Source organism: Colobus angolensis, unplaced genomic scaffold (genome assembly GCF_000951035.1).
Source record: "Colobus angolensis palliatus isolate OR3802 unplaced genomic scaffold, Cang.pa_1.0 Scaffold4, whole genome shotgun sequence".
Classification (NCBI taxonomy): domain Eukaryota; kingdom Metazoa; phylum Chordata; class Mammalia; order Primates; family Cercopithecidae; genus Colobus; species Colobus angolensis.
In genome coordinates this window covers 2,578,806-2,596,706 of record NW_012117376.1, presented here as the reverse complement: position 1 = coordinate 2,596,706, position 17,901 = coordinate 2,578,806, and the positions used below count along the sequence as shown (strand labels likewise).

The following is a 17,901-nucleotide window of genomic DNA, read 5'->3' as shown; positions in this document are numbered from 1 at the left end:
CTCTACTAAAAATACAAAAAATTAGCCAGGCGTGGTGGCGGGCACCTGTAGTCCCAGCTACTCGGGAGGCTGAGGCAGGAGAATGGCGTGAGCCTAGGAGGCAGAGTTCGCAGTGAGCCAAGATCGCACCACTGCATTCCAGACAGGGTGATGGAGCGAGACTCCATCTCAAAAAAAAAGTATACAACTTATAGTAAACCTGTTCTGTTAATACAATGGTATATAAATGTCATTATAGGCCAGGTGTGGTGGCTCCCAGCACTTTGAGAGGCTCAGGGGGGTGGATTTCTTGAGATCAGGAGTTCGACACCAGCCTGGCCAATATGGTGAAACCCTGTCTCTACTAAAAACACAAAAATTAGCCAGGTGTGGTGGCAGGCACCTGTAATCCCAGCTACTCGAGAGGCTGAGGCAGGAGAATCACTGGAACCCAGCAGGTGGAGGTTGCAGTGATCTTGCAGAGGTTGCAGTGAGCCAAGATTGTGCCACTACACTCCAGTCTGGGTGACAGAGTGAGACTCTGTCAGCGGTGACAGACAGATCTAGCAACCATATGATCCTCTACATAACTTACCCATCATTTCATGAGCTGCTTTACCTCTCTGATCTTATCTTTTTTCTTTTTTTTTTAGAGACAGAGTCTCACTCTGTTACCCAGTCTGGAGTGCAGTGACACAAACATGGCTCACCGTAGCCTCGACCTTCTGGGTTCAAGTGATCCTCCTGCCTCAGCCCCCTGTGTAGGCCCTGTGCGACCACAGGTGTACATCACCACACCCAGAAAATTTTTTGATTTCTTGTAGAGTCAGGGTCTCACTTTGTTGCCTAGGCTTTGAGACCAGGCTGGTCTCAAACTCCAGGGTTCAAACGATCCTCCTGCCTTTAGCTTCTCAAAGTGCTGGGATTACAGGTGTGAGGCACCATACCCGGCCTCATCTGTTTTTCGTTTTGCTTTCCTTTTTGTGGAGAATGGGATCTCACTATGTTGCCCAGGCTGGTCTCAAACTTCTGGGCTCAAGTGATCCTCCTGCCTCTGCCTCCCTAAGTGCTGGGATTACAGGCTTAGCTGCCATACTCAGCTGATCTCATCTCTTACCAGGCCTCTGCTCCTGTCATACTTTTCTCTTTTTTTGACACAGAGTCTTGCTCTGTCACCCAGGCTGGAGTGCAGTGGGACAGTCTTGGCTCACTGCAACCTCTGCCTCCGGGGTCCAAGAGATTCTCCTGCCTCAGCCTCCCCAGTATCTGGGACTACAGGAGTGCACCACGACACTCAGTTAACTTTTTTTATTTTTAGTAGAGACGGGGTTTCACCATGTTGGCCAGGCTGGTCTCAAACTCCTGACCTCAAGTGATCTGCTTCCCAAAGTGCTGGGATTACAGCCATGAGCCACCTTGCCGGGCCAGTCATACTATTCTCTATGCACACTACTCACACCCACGTCTTGACTCTGTTTACACCTTTTCAACCATTAGGTTTTTAATATCACTTCCTCCCCAGAAGCTTCCCTCCTCCACACAAGCCATACTTATCAATATCTTAGGACATCCCACAATTTAATTCACTGATTGTTTATTTCTTCTACTCAACTAAGAACAGGAACTAAGTCTGGTTCATTGTTGTATTCCTGGCACCTTGTGCTTGGCATCCCACAAGGTGCCTAATGAATGTATTTTGTACAAATAAATAAAAGGAAAGTCCTCATCTGTGACAGTTTCCTATTAGTCTATGGCACAGACTCTATATACCAGACCTTCCTTTTGTTCTGGTTCAAGGAAAGGCCACACATGCCCTGTCTCTCCTCTGTCCTCAATAACCTATAACTCTCAGCCTGGGCAACATAGTGAGACCTTATCTCTACAAAAAATTTTAAAATTAGCTGGGCATGGAAGTGCACGCTTGTTGTCCCAGGTACTTGGGGGGTTGAGGTGGGAGGATCACTTGAACCAGGGAAGTCAAGGTTGCAATGAGCTGTGATTGTGCCACTGCATTGCAGCCCAGGTGACAGAGCAAGACCCTGTCTCAAAAAAAAAAAAAATCTGTAACACAGATACTGGGTCTGACAACAAGCATATCAGAACTTGGAGACATGCTACTACCGGGCACAAAGACACCAACCTACAGCAGAACAAAGTGGTGATTAAGAGCTCTAGCTTTTGTGTCAGGCACACTTTAGTTAGAATCCCAGCTCTACCCTTTTCTGGCTGTGTCACCACGGGCAATCTGCTGGAGCCTCAGTTTCCTACCTGCATGGAATTAAGTGCAGTTAAGTCACAGATATGTTGAAGAGCCTTTATAACATAATATATATAAAGCCCTTAGCTCTAGCACCTACTAAGTTTACACAGCTCCTCATTGCCTTTTACCAAAGAAAACTATAGGGCAGAGCTAATAGGCTTTCTCCGCTCCTTTTCTGTTCTTCTTTTGTGACTTCCACTAAGCCCACCACTGCCATGCCTAGTCTCTGACAAGGAATATGCCAGAAAATGGCTTTCTGACAGAGGTCTCACTGCCCCAGATGATAAGGAAGGAAGGTTGAGATATCTCCAAATGCCACGCTTTCAAGGAGAAAAACACCTTCTGGACTGATACTAGCTACATATAAAACACCTCGTTTTAAAATCCTTCCGCCAGGAAAGAGCACTACGGAGCTGCTTACAGCCTTTCCCCCAGCTTGTCCAGGACGATGTCACCAGCTGCCAGCTGCTTGCGCCTCAGCCGCTCTTTTAAGTCTGGGAAGGCCCGAAGCGCCGGCACATCCTCGAACCGCAGGTTCTGTGCGGCCTGCAGCTGCTCTGCCAGGTTGCTGAGGGAGGACAGGAGAGGCTGGCAGTCCTGCAGGGCGCTCTGCCACAGGCCCTGCTGCTCCTCCACCACGAGGAAGCACTTCTTCAGGGCCTCCTGCACGGCAAGCAGAGGCCGGTCTTGAGTCATCTTCTGCTGAAAAAGATAAAAACAGAAAATAACCACGTTGGGGTGGCAAGTCAGTCCGGGAGGCACCGGGTCGAGGGTGGGCGTCATCTCCGTCCTCGTGTTCAGGCAGGAGCTGTCTCACCTCTAGAAGTGGTTTTTGTTTGTTTGTTTGTTTTGACACGGAATCTCACTCTGTCGCCCAGGCTGGAGTGCAGTGGCTCTATCTCGGCTCACTGCAACCTCTGCATCCCGGGTTCAAGCAATTCTCCTGCCTCAGCCTCCCAAGTAGCTGGGAATACAGGTGCCCGCCACCACGCCCGGCTAATTTTTGTATTTTTAATAGAGACAGGGTTTCGCCATGTTGGCCAGGCTAGTCTTGAACTCCTGACCTCAGGCTTTCCGCCCGTCTCGGTCTCGCAAAGTGCTGGGATTACAGGCGTGAGCCACCGGCCCCGGCCCCGCCTCAGCTTTCTGAAGGAGACCCTGGCTTCCCCTTGGGAAGGGTAACCTGGATAGGGCAGTCTCCTGCTTCAGAGGATTCCTGGCGGCCAATCGCCGTCTCTTCTCTGATCTACAGTCCTGTCTCCCCTGCCCGAGGCTGCCGGTCGCGTTCCTGAAACCAGCGGAAAAACTTAAGAGTCAAGACACCCAAAGCGTGAGCACCACGCGCCCATAGTCTCTCTGCGCATGCTCACAGGCAACCGCCCCCCCAAAGCTCCTCCGCAGGCCTGCAAGGCTATTGAGTCGCGAAAATATATCGTAGTACCGAAATTACTTCTGGGTACTGTAGTCCAACATGTGGATTGGCCACTCGGTTTGAAGCTTCCTTGGGACTGGATGTTGGGACCGTCCAAACACAGCGACTTCTCATTTGTCAGCCTGCGGCAGTTTAAATTGGGTGGCAGTGGTGGCATGTCCTGTTAACTGTGGAGTCTTTTCCTCTCAGCTTGCGCCTCCGGCTGTGCCTTAATGACACTTTTGACATTGTGTATCACAACCAACTGGCAAAAATTAGTGAATCACGGGCTCCTGACGTGGCAGCTCTGGCTGAGATGCAGGTGGACGTCCTAGGTGCCCAGGGAGGTCGGGCACATTGGGGAGTCGGGTGAAGGAAACCCTGAAACCGAGAGGCTGGAAGCCCAATTTGCCCAGCATAAAAACACCTGCTGCGGGAAAGCCTACATGAGGTATGGGTTGTCATCCCCTCTCATCTTGGCCATCTGACTGATGGAGATCCTTAGGCACCCAGCAGACTCAGGTGTCACCCCCACCACCCACTGCCCAGGGCTGACCTTGGGCGGGAGAGCGACATTCAAGTATTTTTTGCATATGGAGTAACAAACCAGGGTGGAAGAGAGAGAGAAAGGACTTTCTAGGAAGGGCCAGGCTTGCCAGGGTTTCTATGCTTGGACTGCTCTGTCCCCAAGTTCGCTGGTGCCCATCAGGAGCCTGCTTGGCACCTCTGCTTATTTCTTCGATTGTTCCTGAACTCAGAGGGGGAGAGGCAAGATTATCACTCCTATAGCCTATAACATGCACGCTTAAACGCAAACAACCCCTCTGACATGGCTTCAGACCGCATCCACAGGTGAAAAGCACCAAATCCAAACAATCAGGCCACAAACCCGTCAAGAGCTCGCCGGTCTGGCCGTCCAGTCGTCGCCCGCCTTGAGACTCAGCCTGAGCTACAGCTTCGAAACTAGCCTCTAGCCTTGCTGGGTCTCAGCACAACCCTTGAGCAATCCAACCCTGTGGCCGCGGGCAGATGCCAAGATGCACAGTTAGCACCTCCGACAGGACTGCGGCTCAACGGGGTTCGCTGTCTACACGCCCATTCCCAGGCCCACGGCCAGAACACCCAGAGCTGCCTTCTGCCCTGGGCTCCCTGGAGTGTGGTGGCCGCGGCTCACGCTGCAGTCACCGCGTGGCCAGCTGCCAAGCGCCACTACTCGCACCTGAAGTCGCGGCCCAGCGCTGCGCACCCAGTCGAGGCGCCAAGACGCGAACTGGGCAAGAGTGGCCAGTCCGCGGGGGATCGAGGAACGAGAGGGTTCTCCCCACTCGCTGCCCAAACTGGCCACGGGCTGGCGCACCCACCCCAAAGCCTGCACCCCTGCCCCGCTCCCCTGTCATTCCGCCCCGTCCCCTTACAAACCCTGTCGAGGCTGCTCTGTCTCCGCCGACCCTCCACTTGCCCCAAGTTCGGCCTGGGGAGCTTGGGGCCCTGAGGAGCGCCGACGTAGGCAGCCAGCCGGTCAATCAGTCAGAGGGTCACGGCGGCGTCACGGCGGCCCCTCGGCTACTCAGTGGCAGCCAGGCCTGGAAGAAGCAGCCGCCAGCCCCGGAGCAGAATCCTACAGCCGACCTGACCTAGTCGGCCCCTAGCCCTCCAGAGCTTGGGGTAATGAGGGCTCGCCGCAAGGCCTGCCGGGAGTAGTAGTTTGTATAGTTTGCAGCCGGCCAGGGAGGAGCCGGGTGGGTTGGTGGGGAGGGCGGGGAAACAAGCCTGGACCACAACTCCCAGGAGCACCCGCGACGGCGGCGGCCGGGCTGACGCACTCCGGGTATAGGGAGCGCATTGGGCGGGAGGCAGGAACTTGCTTGTGATTGGATGCTGTGGGACGGCAGTTTCTCATTCGTCAGCCTGTGGCTGTGGAGTTTGAATTGGGTGGCGGTTGAAGGTAGAGCCGCTCTCTCTCGCTGGCATAGCGAGGTTTTACTCAGCCCTCGTCGCGGGACCGGAGGTACGTGCCTGGCGACTTATTCGGGTGGTCCCCGTCCGCCCTCCTCGTCCCTACCCGGTTCCTTGCCTCCCTGCCCCATCTCCGCCGCTCCCCGCAGCCTCCGCCGAGCGCCATGGCTCCTAGGAAGGGCAGTAGTCGGGTGGCCAAGATCAACTCCTTACGGAGGCGGAAGCTCGCCTCCTTTCTGAAAGACTTCGACCGTGAAGGTAAGGGGCCAGGCCGTCGCGGCCTCCTGGGGCGGTCGCGGGATGCTGGCGGGTGGGGACACGAGCTGCACAGATTCACCCGCCCCGTGACCCGTGTCCTGTCGGCTCTGCCCTCCCGCAGTGGAAATACGCATCAAGCAAATTGAGTCAGACAGGCAGAACCTCCTCAAGGAGGTGGATAACCTCTACAACATCGAGATCCTGCGGCTCCCCAAGGCGCTGCGCGAGATGAACTGGCTTGACTACTTCGGTAAGAGCTGGAGAGCTTCCCTGGGCGGAGGCCGAGAGCCCCTTGGGGTTAGGTGACACCCTTCAGAAAAGACTCGCTCAGATGTCACCTTTTAATGAGATCTGACATGACCACTTATGGAAAACTGCAGACCCTTTCACTCTCTGTCTTACTTCCCTAAGTCATGTGTCTCCATCCTTTTCTGTAAAGGCCTAGCTGAGCCGGTGGGAGGGGTCTCTGTCGGCCAACTTAGCTCTGCTGTTACAGGTCCAAAACAGCTGTAGTGAATGGGCATGGATGGGCTGTATTCCAATAAAATTTTAGTTATGGATACACTGAAATGTGAATTTCACATAATTTTCACACATCAGGAATTTTATTTTATTTTTTGGAACAGAGTCTCACTCTGTCACCCAGGCTGGAGTGCAGTGCAGTGGTGCGATCTTGGCTCACTGCAACCTCCACCTTCTGGATTCAAGTGATTCTCCTGCCTCAGCCTCCGGAGTAGCTGGGATTACGGTCTCCTACCACTATGCCCTGCTGATTTTTGTATTTTCAGTAGAGACGAGGCTTCACCATGTTGGCCAGGCTGGTCTCGAACTACTGACCTCAAGTGATCTGCATGCCTCAGCCTCCCAGAGTGCTGGGATTACAGGAGTCAGCTACTGTGCCCAGCCAGAAAATAGTATTTTTAAAAAATATGTATATTTTACCCAACCCATTTAAAAATGAATGAATAAATGACATGGTTAATTAACCAGAGCTCAGATGAAAGAATAACCCGAAGCAGCTCCTTCTGCAGCTTATGGAAATTGCTAACTTAAAAATGGACACATCAGGCTGGGCGCAGTGGCTCATGCCTGTAATCCCAGCACTTTGGGAGGCTGTGGCGGGCTGATCACGAGGTCAGGAGATCGAGACCATCCTGGCTAACACGGTGAAACCCCGTCTCTACTAAAAAAAATACAAAAAACTAGCCGGGCGTGGTGGCGGGCGCCTGTAGTCTCAGCTACTCGGGAGGTTGAGGCAGGAGAATGGCGTAAACCTGGGAGGCAGAGCTTGCAGTGAGCCGAGATCTGGCCACTGCACTCCAGCCTGGGCGACAGAGCAAGACTCCGTGTCACCAAAAAAAAAAAATAAATAAGAAAGAAACCCTGTCTCTACTAAAAATACAAAAAAGTTAGCTGAGTGTGGTGGCGCATGCTTCTAATCCCAGCTATTCAGGAGGCTGAGGCAGGAGAATCGCTTGAACCTGGGAAGTGGAGGTTGCGGTGAGCCAAGAGCACACCATTGCACTCCAGCCTGGGCAACAAGAAAAAAGGCACATCAGTTTTCCTGGCCAGAGAAAAATCCCAGCCTGCTTCCCCACTCCCTTATTAAATGTCCAGAGAAATGCAGGAGGCTATACTTTTTCTGTTTTCCTTATTATTAATTATCCAGCATGTAGTCTGCTTGCTGGATAGAAATGCATTTTCTGTTCACATATTAGACGTTGAATGATCCTTTTGACTTGTCCTTTTATTTATTAATATTAAGCCATTCATTTGCTCATTTCTACAAATGCTGAGCATGTGTGAGTCACAGTGCTAGGTGCTAAAGATGCACCGGGGAATAAAACAGACATTGTCTCTGCCTTCAGAAACATACAGGTTAGTAGAAAAGAGCTGTTAGAAAAATCCACATACAATTATGTAATTAAAAGTATAGGTACTACAAAGGAGATAGAATAGAGTAGTAATCAGTGAGCATACTGTGATTTCTATGCCGGATGGGCATTGTACCAAGTGTTTTACATATATTAACTAATTTTTCTTCATAACTAATAATATCCCTATTTTTCTAAATGACAAGATTGCAGAGAAATTGGATACTTTGCTCAAGGCCTCATAAGCTAGTTAGTGGAATAGTCTGTTTGAACCCAGGTATTCTGGTTTCATAGCCTGAGATCTTAATTGTTTTACAAGATACTATGAGGGTTTCTAGCAGGAGGATCTAACCTAACTTTTTATTCTACATGTAAATCTCACAAAGACCTTTTCATTCAACACACGTTTACTGTACTTCCATTGACTGCTAAATTTTTGCCAGAAGCAAAGGATATCATCTCTGGAATTCAGTTCAAGGCAAGGATGGACTGTTTGAAAAGCTCTGAGTAGTTACCGGGTATGATGAGGGTGAGCTACTTACTCCACACTTTGCAGCAACCTGCTGAGATAGAAAAATAAGCAGGCTAGGCACAGTGGCTCACACCTGTAATCCCAGCACTTTGGGAGGCCGAGGCAGGTGGATTGCTTGAGCCCAGGAATTTGAGACCAGCCTGGGCAACATAGCAAGACCCTATCTTTAAACTTTAAAAAAAAATTAAAATAAAAATACATTTTTTTTTAAAGAAAAATAAGCAGAGGGCAGAGCATGGGGTGGGGGTTCATGCCTGTAATCCTAGCACTTTGGGAGGCCAGGGCAGGAGTATCACCTGAGCCCAGGAGTTCAAGACCAGCCCGGGCAACATAGCAGGAGACCACATCTCTATTTGAAAAAAAAAAAAAAAAACCTGGACAACCTGGCAAAACCCTGTCTCTACAAAAAATACAAAAATTAGCCTGTAGTCCCAGCTACTTGGGAGGCTGAGGGTGGAGGATCACTTGAGCCCAGGAGACAGCCAAGGTGGCACCACTCCACTCCAGCTTGGGTGACAAAGCAAGACTCTGTCTCAAAACTAAATAAAATTTAAAATATATTTTTTAAAAAGATAAGCAGAATTTTGAGGGTGATGTTTGAGCTAAGTTTTGAAGGATGAGTTAGAAATTTATCTATCGAGTACGGAGGAGAATTTCAAGCAGAGGAAATACAGAGTACCATGGCAACAAGTCCTGAGAGTCAGTGGCACATTTGGGATATAACTTGGAGAAAGAATAGATTAGATGGTGAAGGTCCTTGAATGTTAGACTAACAGCTGGACCAGTTTTAGAAAGATAAATGGTACTATTAAGCAAGATGATTTATTGTTAAAATCTAATAGTAACTACAACATTCTTTTTAAAGCCCTTGGAGGAAACAAACAGGCCCTGGAAGAGGCGGCAACAGTAAGTGACCTGTCCTATTTTCCAGTCAGTGGTTACTTAAGTCTAGTCCAGTCCCCAGATCCAACTAATAGGTGCTTACTGTGGAAGAGGTTTCATAAAGGGACATTATCTGTTTGTGTCAACTGAAAAATTAGAGTTGGGCCAGACACTGTGTACATGAGACCCAGATAGTTCTGAGTCCTACAGAAGGTAGCAGTTCTATTTTTGACCAATTTCTTGCAGTCCTTTGTCCTGAACTCTACAGCGGAAGTAGAAAGCCTCAAGCCCAAGTTCCTTTAAGCGCCTGAGTCATTGTACTATGCATTGACCTGCTAGATGATGAGGCTGTTTGATCATGTTGTACTGTAGAAGCGGTGCTCAAGTAAGGTTGGCAGGAATGCCCCTACTTTCTGTTCCATCAAGCCTGGCAAACATCAGTAATTTATTACAGCACTATTTCTTGCTAAGCCTAAGACAGCCTCAGATCCTTCTCTGAGTACGTCAAGCAGTCCCTACCAGAAATGGAAGCTGTGCCATTCCAAACCTGTAATGATAATTCTGATATTTACACATGTTCTATAAGGAAAGGACGGAATCTTAACTGCTCTTTGTAGTGTCCATACTTACTACCATATGAAAGAACACTTAATTTAAATGGTGACTGGAAGCCTTTTTGAAGGACCCAGGATCATCTTAGAAAACCTTACTGAGACCCTGTAGATTTATCAAAAAAATAGTAAGCCTGACACCCCACCAAGTGTTGTAGAGGATGTAGGTCATTAGGAACCTGGATTGTTTGCAAATGGGCTGTAAGACAAGGGTAACCCTTTTGGGAAACAATTTGGCATAATGCGAAGGCTGAATATTTATGTAACTTATAATCCCTGTCATGCCCTCTCCAAAGGATAGAGCCAAGGGGAAACTTGGACATGTACCTCAGACACATGTAAGACAGTTCAAGGTAGCAGTGTTTATAATAGGAAACTACTGATGGAAGATGGACAAATCCATTGTGGTATAATCACACAGTGGGATATGATATAGCAATGAAAACAAATTAACTACAACCACAAAGAGTGGTGAAAACAGCCAAGACTAAACAAAATGCTTAAGTACACACTTGTGAAAAAGCACATCTATGTGTACACACATATACACACATTTGCATGTATCTGTGAGCACATGCACATATACCTTTTGATTACGCAAGTGGAATGATATGGTTACCTCTGGGGAATGACAGGGTTAGGAGACTCATCACCTTTGGGAGAAAGATAAGAAAATGGAACAAGGAATGAATAAAGAGCCAGAAGCAAGTTATTGGCAATGTTTTAGGTCTTGGGTTGTGTGGTGGGTTTATGGGAGCCTGCTGTATTGTATATTGTATCACTAACATTTAACAGTCTTATGTATCAAATAACAGTTTTAAAAAAAAATTTTGGCCGGGCGCGGTGGCTCAAGCCTGTAATCCCAGCACTTTGGGAGGCCAAGACGGGTGGATCACGAGGTCAGGAGATCGAGACCATCCTGGCTAACACGGTGAAACCCCGTCTCTACTAAAAAATACAAAAAACTAGCCGGGCGAGGTGGCGGGCGCCTGTAGTCCCAGCTACTTGGGAGGCTGAGGCAGGAGAATGGCGTGAAGCCGGGAGGCGGAGCTTGCAGTGAGCTGAGATCCGGCCACTGCACTCCAGCCCGGGTGACAGAGCAAGACTCCGTCTCAAAAAAAAAAAAAAAAAAAAAATTTATCTTGAAATATTTTTCCTCGTATTTTGGTGGAATAAGCCCGGTGCTTTCTGGCTATTTTTGTCATAGGCTGACCTGGATATCACTGAAATAAACAAACTAACAGCAGAAGCTATTCAGACACCCCTGAAATCTGCCAAAAGTAAGTACCTGTCAAAACTCCTTGTTGAACAGAAAGAACTGAGGCTCAGGTTGCTTGGTTGGCTGCTCAGGCAGGGCCTTGTTGGTAGAGCCTCTTCCCTTTAAAGTCTGGTTCTTAATCTTGTAAATCCAAACATTTGCTTTTGGATGGTGCATTTAGTTAATTTTTTCACCCCAAACAGCAACTCAAACCAGAAATTTAGTTAATTGTATGCAGGACTAAGCAAACTCAAGACCCGTGTGTGAGCTAAAGTGAAAGGGAAAAAGCTGTGCTGGAAACCAAAACATTGTGGCCTGCTTACTTTCCCCTGGGTTAAATAGATGGCAAGATTTAGAGCGGAGTTAAAAGACAGGTAACACCAACTGAGACGCTCCCTGGTGTAATCAGCAAAGTTGAAAGAGAATTGAAAAAGGAATGACTTTCTCTGCATTTAATTCAAAGTTACTCAATTCAGACCAGCTGCGGTGGCTCACACCTGTAATTCCAGCACTTTGGGAGGCCAAGCCGTGAGGATTACCTGAGCCCAGGAGTTCAAGACCAGCCTGGGCAATGTCTCTGAAAAAAAAAAAAAAAAAGTTACTCAATTCCATGATCTATCTGTGTAAAATCATCTTACATGCATGTCCCGCACTCTGAGAAACACTGTCTTATAGGAAAAGTTGTATGGGAAACCAGGTTGTGACTAATGAGCAGGGAATCGGATCAGGATGAATTGTGACATGGATTTAATGTCACTGTCATTAAGCTATGATAGTTTGATGCATCCAACTCTTATAACAACATCCTGACCCATGGCCAGGATTTTGGGGCTGCACACCAGGGCACCTCTACATTGGGCAGGGCAAACTCAATTATTCAGAATGCTGGGCTGTCCCTACAAAGCATCATGTGGGGTTTCTTAACACTCTGATTAGTTTCCTTTGTCTAAACCCTCTTTCTTAAAAAGTCTTCTTGGCCGGGCGCGGTGGCTCAAGCCTGTAATCCCAGCACTTTGGGAGGCCGAGATGGGCGGATCACGAGGTCAGGAGATCGAGACCATCCTGGCTAACATGGTGAAACCCCGTCTCTACTAAAAATACAAAAAACTAGCCGGGCGAGGTGGCAGGCGCCTGTAGTCCCAGCTACTCGGGAGGCTGAGGCAGGAGAATGGCTTGAACCCGGGAGGCGGAGGTTGCAGTGAGCTGAGATCTGGCCACTGCACTCCAGCCTGGGCGACAGAGCGAGACTCCGTCTCAACAAAAAAAAAAAAAAAAAAAAAAGTCGTCTTTATTTTTAGTCCATTTCTTCATTGCAGCTTCAGATTGCATACGTTTTATTCCTATAAGAAATGTGAATGCACAAAACTTTATTCTCATCAGAAATACCACCCTGTTGAAACTGTTTCTTACAGCACGAAAGGTAATACAAGTAGATGAAATGATAGTGGAAGAGGAAGAAGAAGAAGAAAATGAACATAAGAATCTTCAAACTTCAAGAGTAAGTGGACACTGAGGTTGGAGGCTGGGGGTTATCACAAGCAAATACAAATGCATAAAATACACTGTTGTACACCAGAGCTCACAAGTTCAGTAGAGATGATCCTACTTTACATGGCAATGACAAAAGTGATAACTGACTGGTGTGCAAAGTGTGTGGAACACAGAAGAGGAAGCTAGCAAGTCTCCCCTACCCCACTAGGACATAGGCAGGCCTTTCAAGGTGAGTGAGAGTCTACTACTAGCTGGAGAAGAAAGGGAAGAGGAACAGTATTCAGGATAAATGGGGGAGGGGGAACACTGGAGATGAAGAAACCAGTTGGAAGCCTATGAATTCTTGAACTGATATGCTGATACTATAAAATGAAGGGAAGGTTTTGAGATAGGTTTTAGAAAGAAGTGGCATGGTTGGTGGAGAAAGGGAGGAATCAGAGACAACTGCATGGTTTCTAGCTAAGGCAACTGCCATCCAGCAAAGTGTGGGATCCAGGCAGCAGAGGTGCTGGACTGGGGGTAAGGGGAGCACATGTCAATTGCATGACATGTTGACTATTCATTACTTTTCCAGGACATCTAGGCTAGACAAATTTCAACCTGGAGCTCAGGGAGAAGAGGGAGATCGAGAGATTCACTGCCTCCCAGATCTTAAGGTGTTTGTCCCAGTGTGGGAGTGGAGATGGTTGTGCCGGGAGAGCAAGAAGGGAGGGAGTCTGAGAGTGGACACTAGAGGGAAGGTAGAGAGAGGAGCTCCTAAGGCAGACTGCCAAGGAAGCTAGAGAAGCAGGAAAGATGGATCCATCACGGAGGACAAGGGAGAAGAGAATATATGGAAGATAAGGAGTGATTCTTACCAGGGACCTCCCAGGCCCCAGGAAGGGAGCACTGCAGGGTTTGCCTTTGATTGGGCACCTGGGATGCCCTGAGTGACCTTCACAGCAGCCCTTTATGTAAAGTAGTGGGGTACAAGCCAGGCTGCAATCAATTCAAAAGAGATTTACCTTTAATCTTGGCCAAAATCCTCTGTTTTGAAAACCCAGCTAGTGGAAGTCCTTATTCAATTAGTTATGTTCTGAACTTTTTAAGTCATTGAATTCTAAGATACACCTTATTATATTTAGTATTAACTATCCAAAGCTTGTTTTTAACCCTTTATTTAAAAAAAAAAAACCCTCCTTACTCTCCTTACCTTTCCTCTTTGCTGGGTGTTTTGTAACCTTAGTCTCGTTTGATTGTGACTGCAGGTCAAAAGGTGTCCTCCATCCAAGAAGAGAACTCAGTCCATACAAGGAAAAGGCAAAAGGAAAAGGTAGTGGATTTTCTAAAGTTGTGGTGTTTTGGGTTTTATTGGAGAGCCATATATATCATGGCAGAAAGTGAGGGGCAGTGAAAAAGCTCTGGTGGCTAGTGTTTGAATGCAGCTTAAAATCACTGAATCCTTGAGTGTCTGAGCTGCAGGAGTCTCTAAAAATGGCCTAAACCAAAACCATCTCCAGTACTTTAATGTACATTCTCTATCCTTCCCCACTTTTTTTTTTTTTTTTTTTGAGACGGAGTTTCACAAAACTCATTGGCCAGGCTTGAGTGCGATGGAGCAATCTTGGCTCACTGCAACCTCTGCCTTGAGGGTTCAAATGATTCTCCTGCCTCAGCCTCCCGAGTAGCTGGGATAATAGGCATGCGCCACCACACCCGCCTAATTTTGTATTTTTAGTAGAAACAGGATTTCTCCATGTTGGTCAGGCTGGTCTCAAACTCCCGACCTCAGGTGATCCGCCCGCCTCGGCCCCCACTTTTTTGTTTAAGTATAGCAAGAACTGCCTGTTATGTTTCAGTTCTTAATAGCCCATGTGTAGAGCTACCCCATAGTTTGTCATAGAGTGACGGTCACTTACTTATAACTGGTTTCTTGAAATGTTTTGTCCAGTCCTGCAAAGTGAAGAACCTCTATGGGCTTGAGTTGATTATGCTGGACTCTACCATAAGCCATGTGGGGGAAGGTAAAGCAGCTTAGGAGAGTAGTCACCGGCATGCATGTCTGTGGAGGAACAAACTCATTTCTCTTGAGCAGTGCAGCAGCTGCATGGCACGAGGACAGAATTCCAGCTGGGGGAGCCTTCACATGAAGAGGCTGTCTCCTTGATTAAAAAGTCAGATTCTGAGGCCAGACGCAGTGGCTCATGCCTGTAATCCCAGCACTTTGGGAGGTCAAGGTGGGTGAATCACTTGAGGTTAGGAGTTTGAGACCCACCTGGCCAACATGGTGAAACCCTGTCTCTACTAAAAATACAAAAATTAGCTGGGGCTGGGCGCGGTGGCTCAAGCCTGTAATCCCAGCACTTTGGGAGATCGAGACGGGTGGATCACGAGGTCAGGAGATTGAGACCATCCTGGCTAACACGGTGATACCCCGTCTCTACTAAAAAATACAAAAAACTAGCCCGGCGCGGTGGCGGGCACCTGTAGTCCCAGCTACTCGGGAGGCTGAGGCAGGAGAATGACATAAACCCAGGAGGCAGAGCTTGCAGTGAGCTGAGATCTGGCCACTGCATTCCAGCCTGGGCAACAGAGCGAGACTCTTGTCTCAGAAAAAAAAAAAATTAGCTGGGTGTGGTGGTGCATGCCTATAGTCCCAGCTGCTCAGGAGGCTGAGGCAGGAGAATCGCTTGAGTTTCTGCATCTGTGTATGAGGATGGCAGCACTCCAGCATGGGCAACAGAGCAAGACTCCATCTCAAAAAAAAAAAAAAAAAGTCAGATTCTGGAGGCAGGCTGCTTCGGTTCAAAGTTTTGGCTCCATCCTAATTGGATATGTGATCTTGGGCAAGTTTTTAAAACTCGATGCACCTGAGTTTCTGCATCTGTGTATGAGGATGGCAGCAGTGCTGGCCTCCCATGTTGTTAGAAGGGTCGTGTAATGTGGGGAAAAGAAAGAGAGATCAGCCTGTTACTGTGTCTATATAGAAGGAAGCAGACATAAGAGACTCCATTTTGTTCTGTATTTAAGATGCTGTTAATCTGTGACCCTACCCCCAACCTTGTCCTTGCAAGAGACATGTGCTATGGTGACTCAAGGCTTAATGGATATTGGGCTGTGCAGGATGTGTCTTTGTTAATTAAACAAGTACCTGAAGGCAGCTTGCTGGTTAAAAATCCTGCCCGTCCCTGGGCAATGGAACATCTCAGTGTAAAACCCATTGTGTGCTTTGTTTACTGAGCAAGGAGAAAACCACCTTTAGGAATAAGGTGGGACTTGCTGGAGCAATGCTGCTAAAAGGTTTATGGAGATGTTTGCGTATGCATCTCAAGGCACAGCATTTTCCTTTAAACTTATTCATGTCACAGGGATTTTTGTTCATATGTCTTACTGCTGATTTCCTCCCTACAATGATCCTATTGTCCAGCCACTCCCTTATGTTTAAGATGGTAAAGATAATTATCAATAAATACTAAGGGAACTCAGAGACCGGGGCCAGCGTGGGTCCTCTGTAAACTGAGCGCCGGTCCCCTGGGCCCCGCTTTTCTTTCTCTATACTTTGTCCCTGTGTCTTATTTCTTTTCTAAAGTCTCTCGTTCCACCTAATGAGAAACACCCACAGGTGTGGAGAGGGAGGCCACCCCTTCATGTAAGTTGATGTGTGCGAGGCGCCCAGAGCAGTATCTCACAGTCAGCTCTCCATGTGTCACTCCTGTGCTGCTGCCTTCGTGGAACTTGAGAGTTGGCATACCTGATGGCCGTTTCTTACCTGTAGGTCAAGCCGTGCTAACACTGTTACCCCAGCCGTGGGCCGATTGGAGATGTCCATGGTCAAACCAACTCCAGGCCTGACACCCAGGTTTGACTCAAGGTGAGTATTGAGGGGAACACTTGGATTTGATGGGATTCCAACATTGAGCACTACCCAGAGAAGGAGTGTCTAAGAAAATACTCCTAGGCCAGGCACGATAGCTCATGTTGTAATCCCAGCACTTTGAGAGGTCGAGGCGGGCAGATCACTTGAGGTCAGGAGTTCAAGACCAGCCTGGCCAAGATGACGAAACCTCACGTCTACTAAAAATACGAAAATCAGTCGGGCATGGTGGTGCACACCTGTAATCCCAGCTACTTGGGAGGCTAAAACAGGAGAATTGCTTGAATCCAGGATGGGGAGGTTGCAGTGAGCTAAGATCACACCACTGCACTCCAGCTTGGGAAACAGAGTAAGACTCTGTCTCAAGAAAATAAAAGAAAATAGTCCCAAGTCCTTGGCCTGGGGTGCCTTGTCAGAGGACAGTGGCCAGCTGGGTTTCCTGGTATATGCCTTGCCCTTAAGTGTAGTTTCACCCATCTTCAGTGGCAAAATGATTCTTTAATGGGAGGGAGGGGAATATTCTGCCTGGGATGACTAGGAGGCCTCTAGGTGACGTTTTTGGCCTTTTCGGATTCAAATCAGAAGGTTTTTATTTTATTTTTAAAATATGTATTTATTTTGAGGCAGGGTCTCACTCTAATGCCCAGGCTGGAGAGCTGTGGCATAATCACGGCTCACTGCAACCTTGACTTCCCAGGCTCAGGTGATTCTCCCACCTTAGCCTCCCAAGCATGGTACCATGCCCAGCTAATTTTTTGTTTTTTTTGTAGAGAGGGGGTTTTGCCAGGTTGCCCAGGCTGGTCTCGAACTCCTGGGCTCGAGCAATCCGCCCACCTCGGCCTCCCAGTGTGCTGGGATTACAAGCACGAACCATCACACCCGGCCTCAAATCAGTTTTTTAAAGATGAATAGGTATTCTTTGGTACTCTTGGTAGAAATAAAACTTGATACTGCTTTTTTGGAGGCTGGCATAAGCAAGGATATTGTTGCAGCATAAGTTAATACCTTCCAAAGAACCTAGTAGACTAAATAGGAGATGCTGTATAGCTATTTAAAAAGACTGGATCTGTGTGTGCTGATAGGGAAAGAGCGCCATGATCACAGAGCATCTCCGAGCAGGTTGCTGAACATTGTGCTGTGTGATCCCATTTGGTTTTATATACATAGAAAGTTTCTGGAAGGACAGATAAGGAACTCAGAGTGGTTACCCCTGGGGAGGAGAGCAAGAAGTAGTTATCTCTGGTATGGGGGAAGTGTGGAAGATTTATTTTCTACTTTTAATTGCCACTTTTTTTTTTGAGATGGAGTCTCGCTCTGTCACCCAGGCTGGAGTGCAGTGGTGCGATCTCGGCTCACTGCAACCTCTACCTCTCAGGTTCAAGTGATTCTCCTGTCTCAGCCTCCTGAGTAGCTGAGATTACAGGTGCATGCCACTACGCCCGGCTAAGTTTTGTATTTTTAATAGAGACAGGATTTCACCATGTTGGCCAGGCTGGTCTCGACCTCCTGACCTCAGGTGATCCACCTGCCTCGGCC

At 48.1% G+C, this 17,901-nt stretch overlaps 2 protein-coding genes across 3 annotated transcripts in view; one reads left to right on the top strand and one right to left on the bottom strand.

Annotated features, from left to right (window-relative positions):
• LOC105521199 (chromosome unknown open reading frame, human C1orf109) overlaps positions 1 to 5,361 on the bottom strand; it is a 10,192-nt gene extending 4,831 nt beyond the window's left edge. Inside the window, exons 1-4 of one of the 2 annotated variants that reach the window (XM_011955284.1) lie at positions 5,110 to 5,361; positions 4,540 to 4,663; positions 3,423 to 3,527; positions 2,661 to 2,938 (exon numbers count right to left, since the gene is read on the bottom strand). In XM_011955284.1, coding sequence (XP_011810674.1) covers positions 2,661 to 2,935 — 275 coding nt within the window. In that variant the 5' untranslated portion in view covers positions 2,936 to 2,938; positions 3,423 to 3,527; positions 4,540 to 4,663; positions 5,110 to 5,361. Of the gene's footprint in view, positions 1 to 2,660; positions 2,942 to 3,303; positions 3,614 to 4,539; positions 4,664 to 5,109 lie in introns of those variants that run through there. The other variant, XM_011955283.1, reaches the window with a different exon arrangement.
• Positions 5,362 to 5,491: 130 nt separating this feature from the next.
• The window catches only part of CDCA8 (cell division cycle associated 8), a 17,232-nt gene continuing 4,822 nt past the window's right edge, over positions 5,492 to 17,901 (top strand). The window contains exons 1-7 of the mRNA XM_011955651.1: positions 5,492 to 5,864; positions 5,986 to 6,114; positions 9,136 to 9,176; positions 10,971 to 11,043; positions 12,434 to 12,519; positions 13,760 to 13,824; positions 16,267 to 16,363. Coding sequence (XP_011811041.1) covers positions 5,771 to 5,864; positions 5,986 to 6,114; positions 9,136 to 9,176; positions 10,971 to 11,043; positions 12,434 to 12,519; positions 13,760 to 13,824; positions 16,267 to 16,363 — 585 coding nt within the window. The 5' untranslated portion in view covers positions 5,492 to 5,770. The remainder of the gene's footprint in view (positions 5,865 to 5,985; positions 6,115 to 9,135; positions 9,177 to 10,970; positions 11,044 to 12,433; positions 12,520 to 13,759; positions 13,825 to 16,266; positions 16,364 to 17,901) is intronic.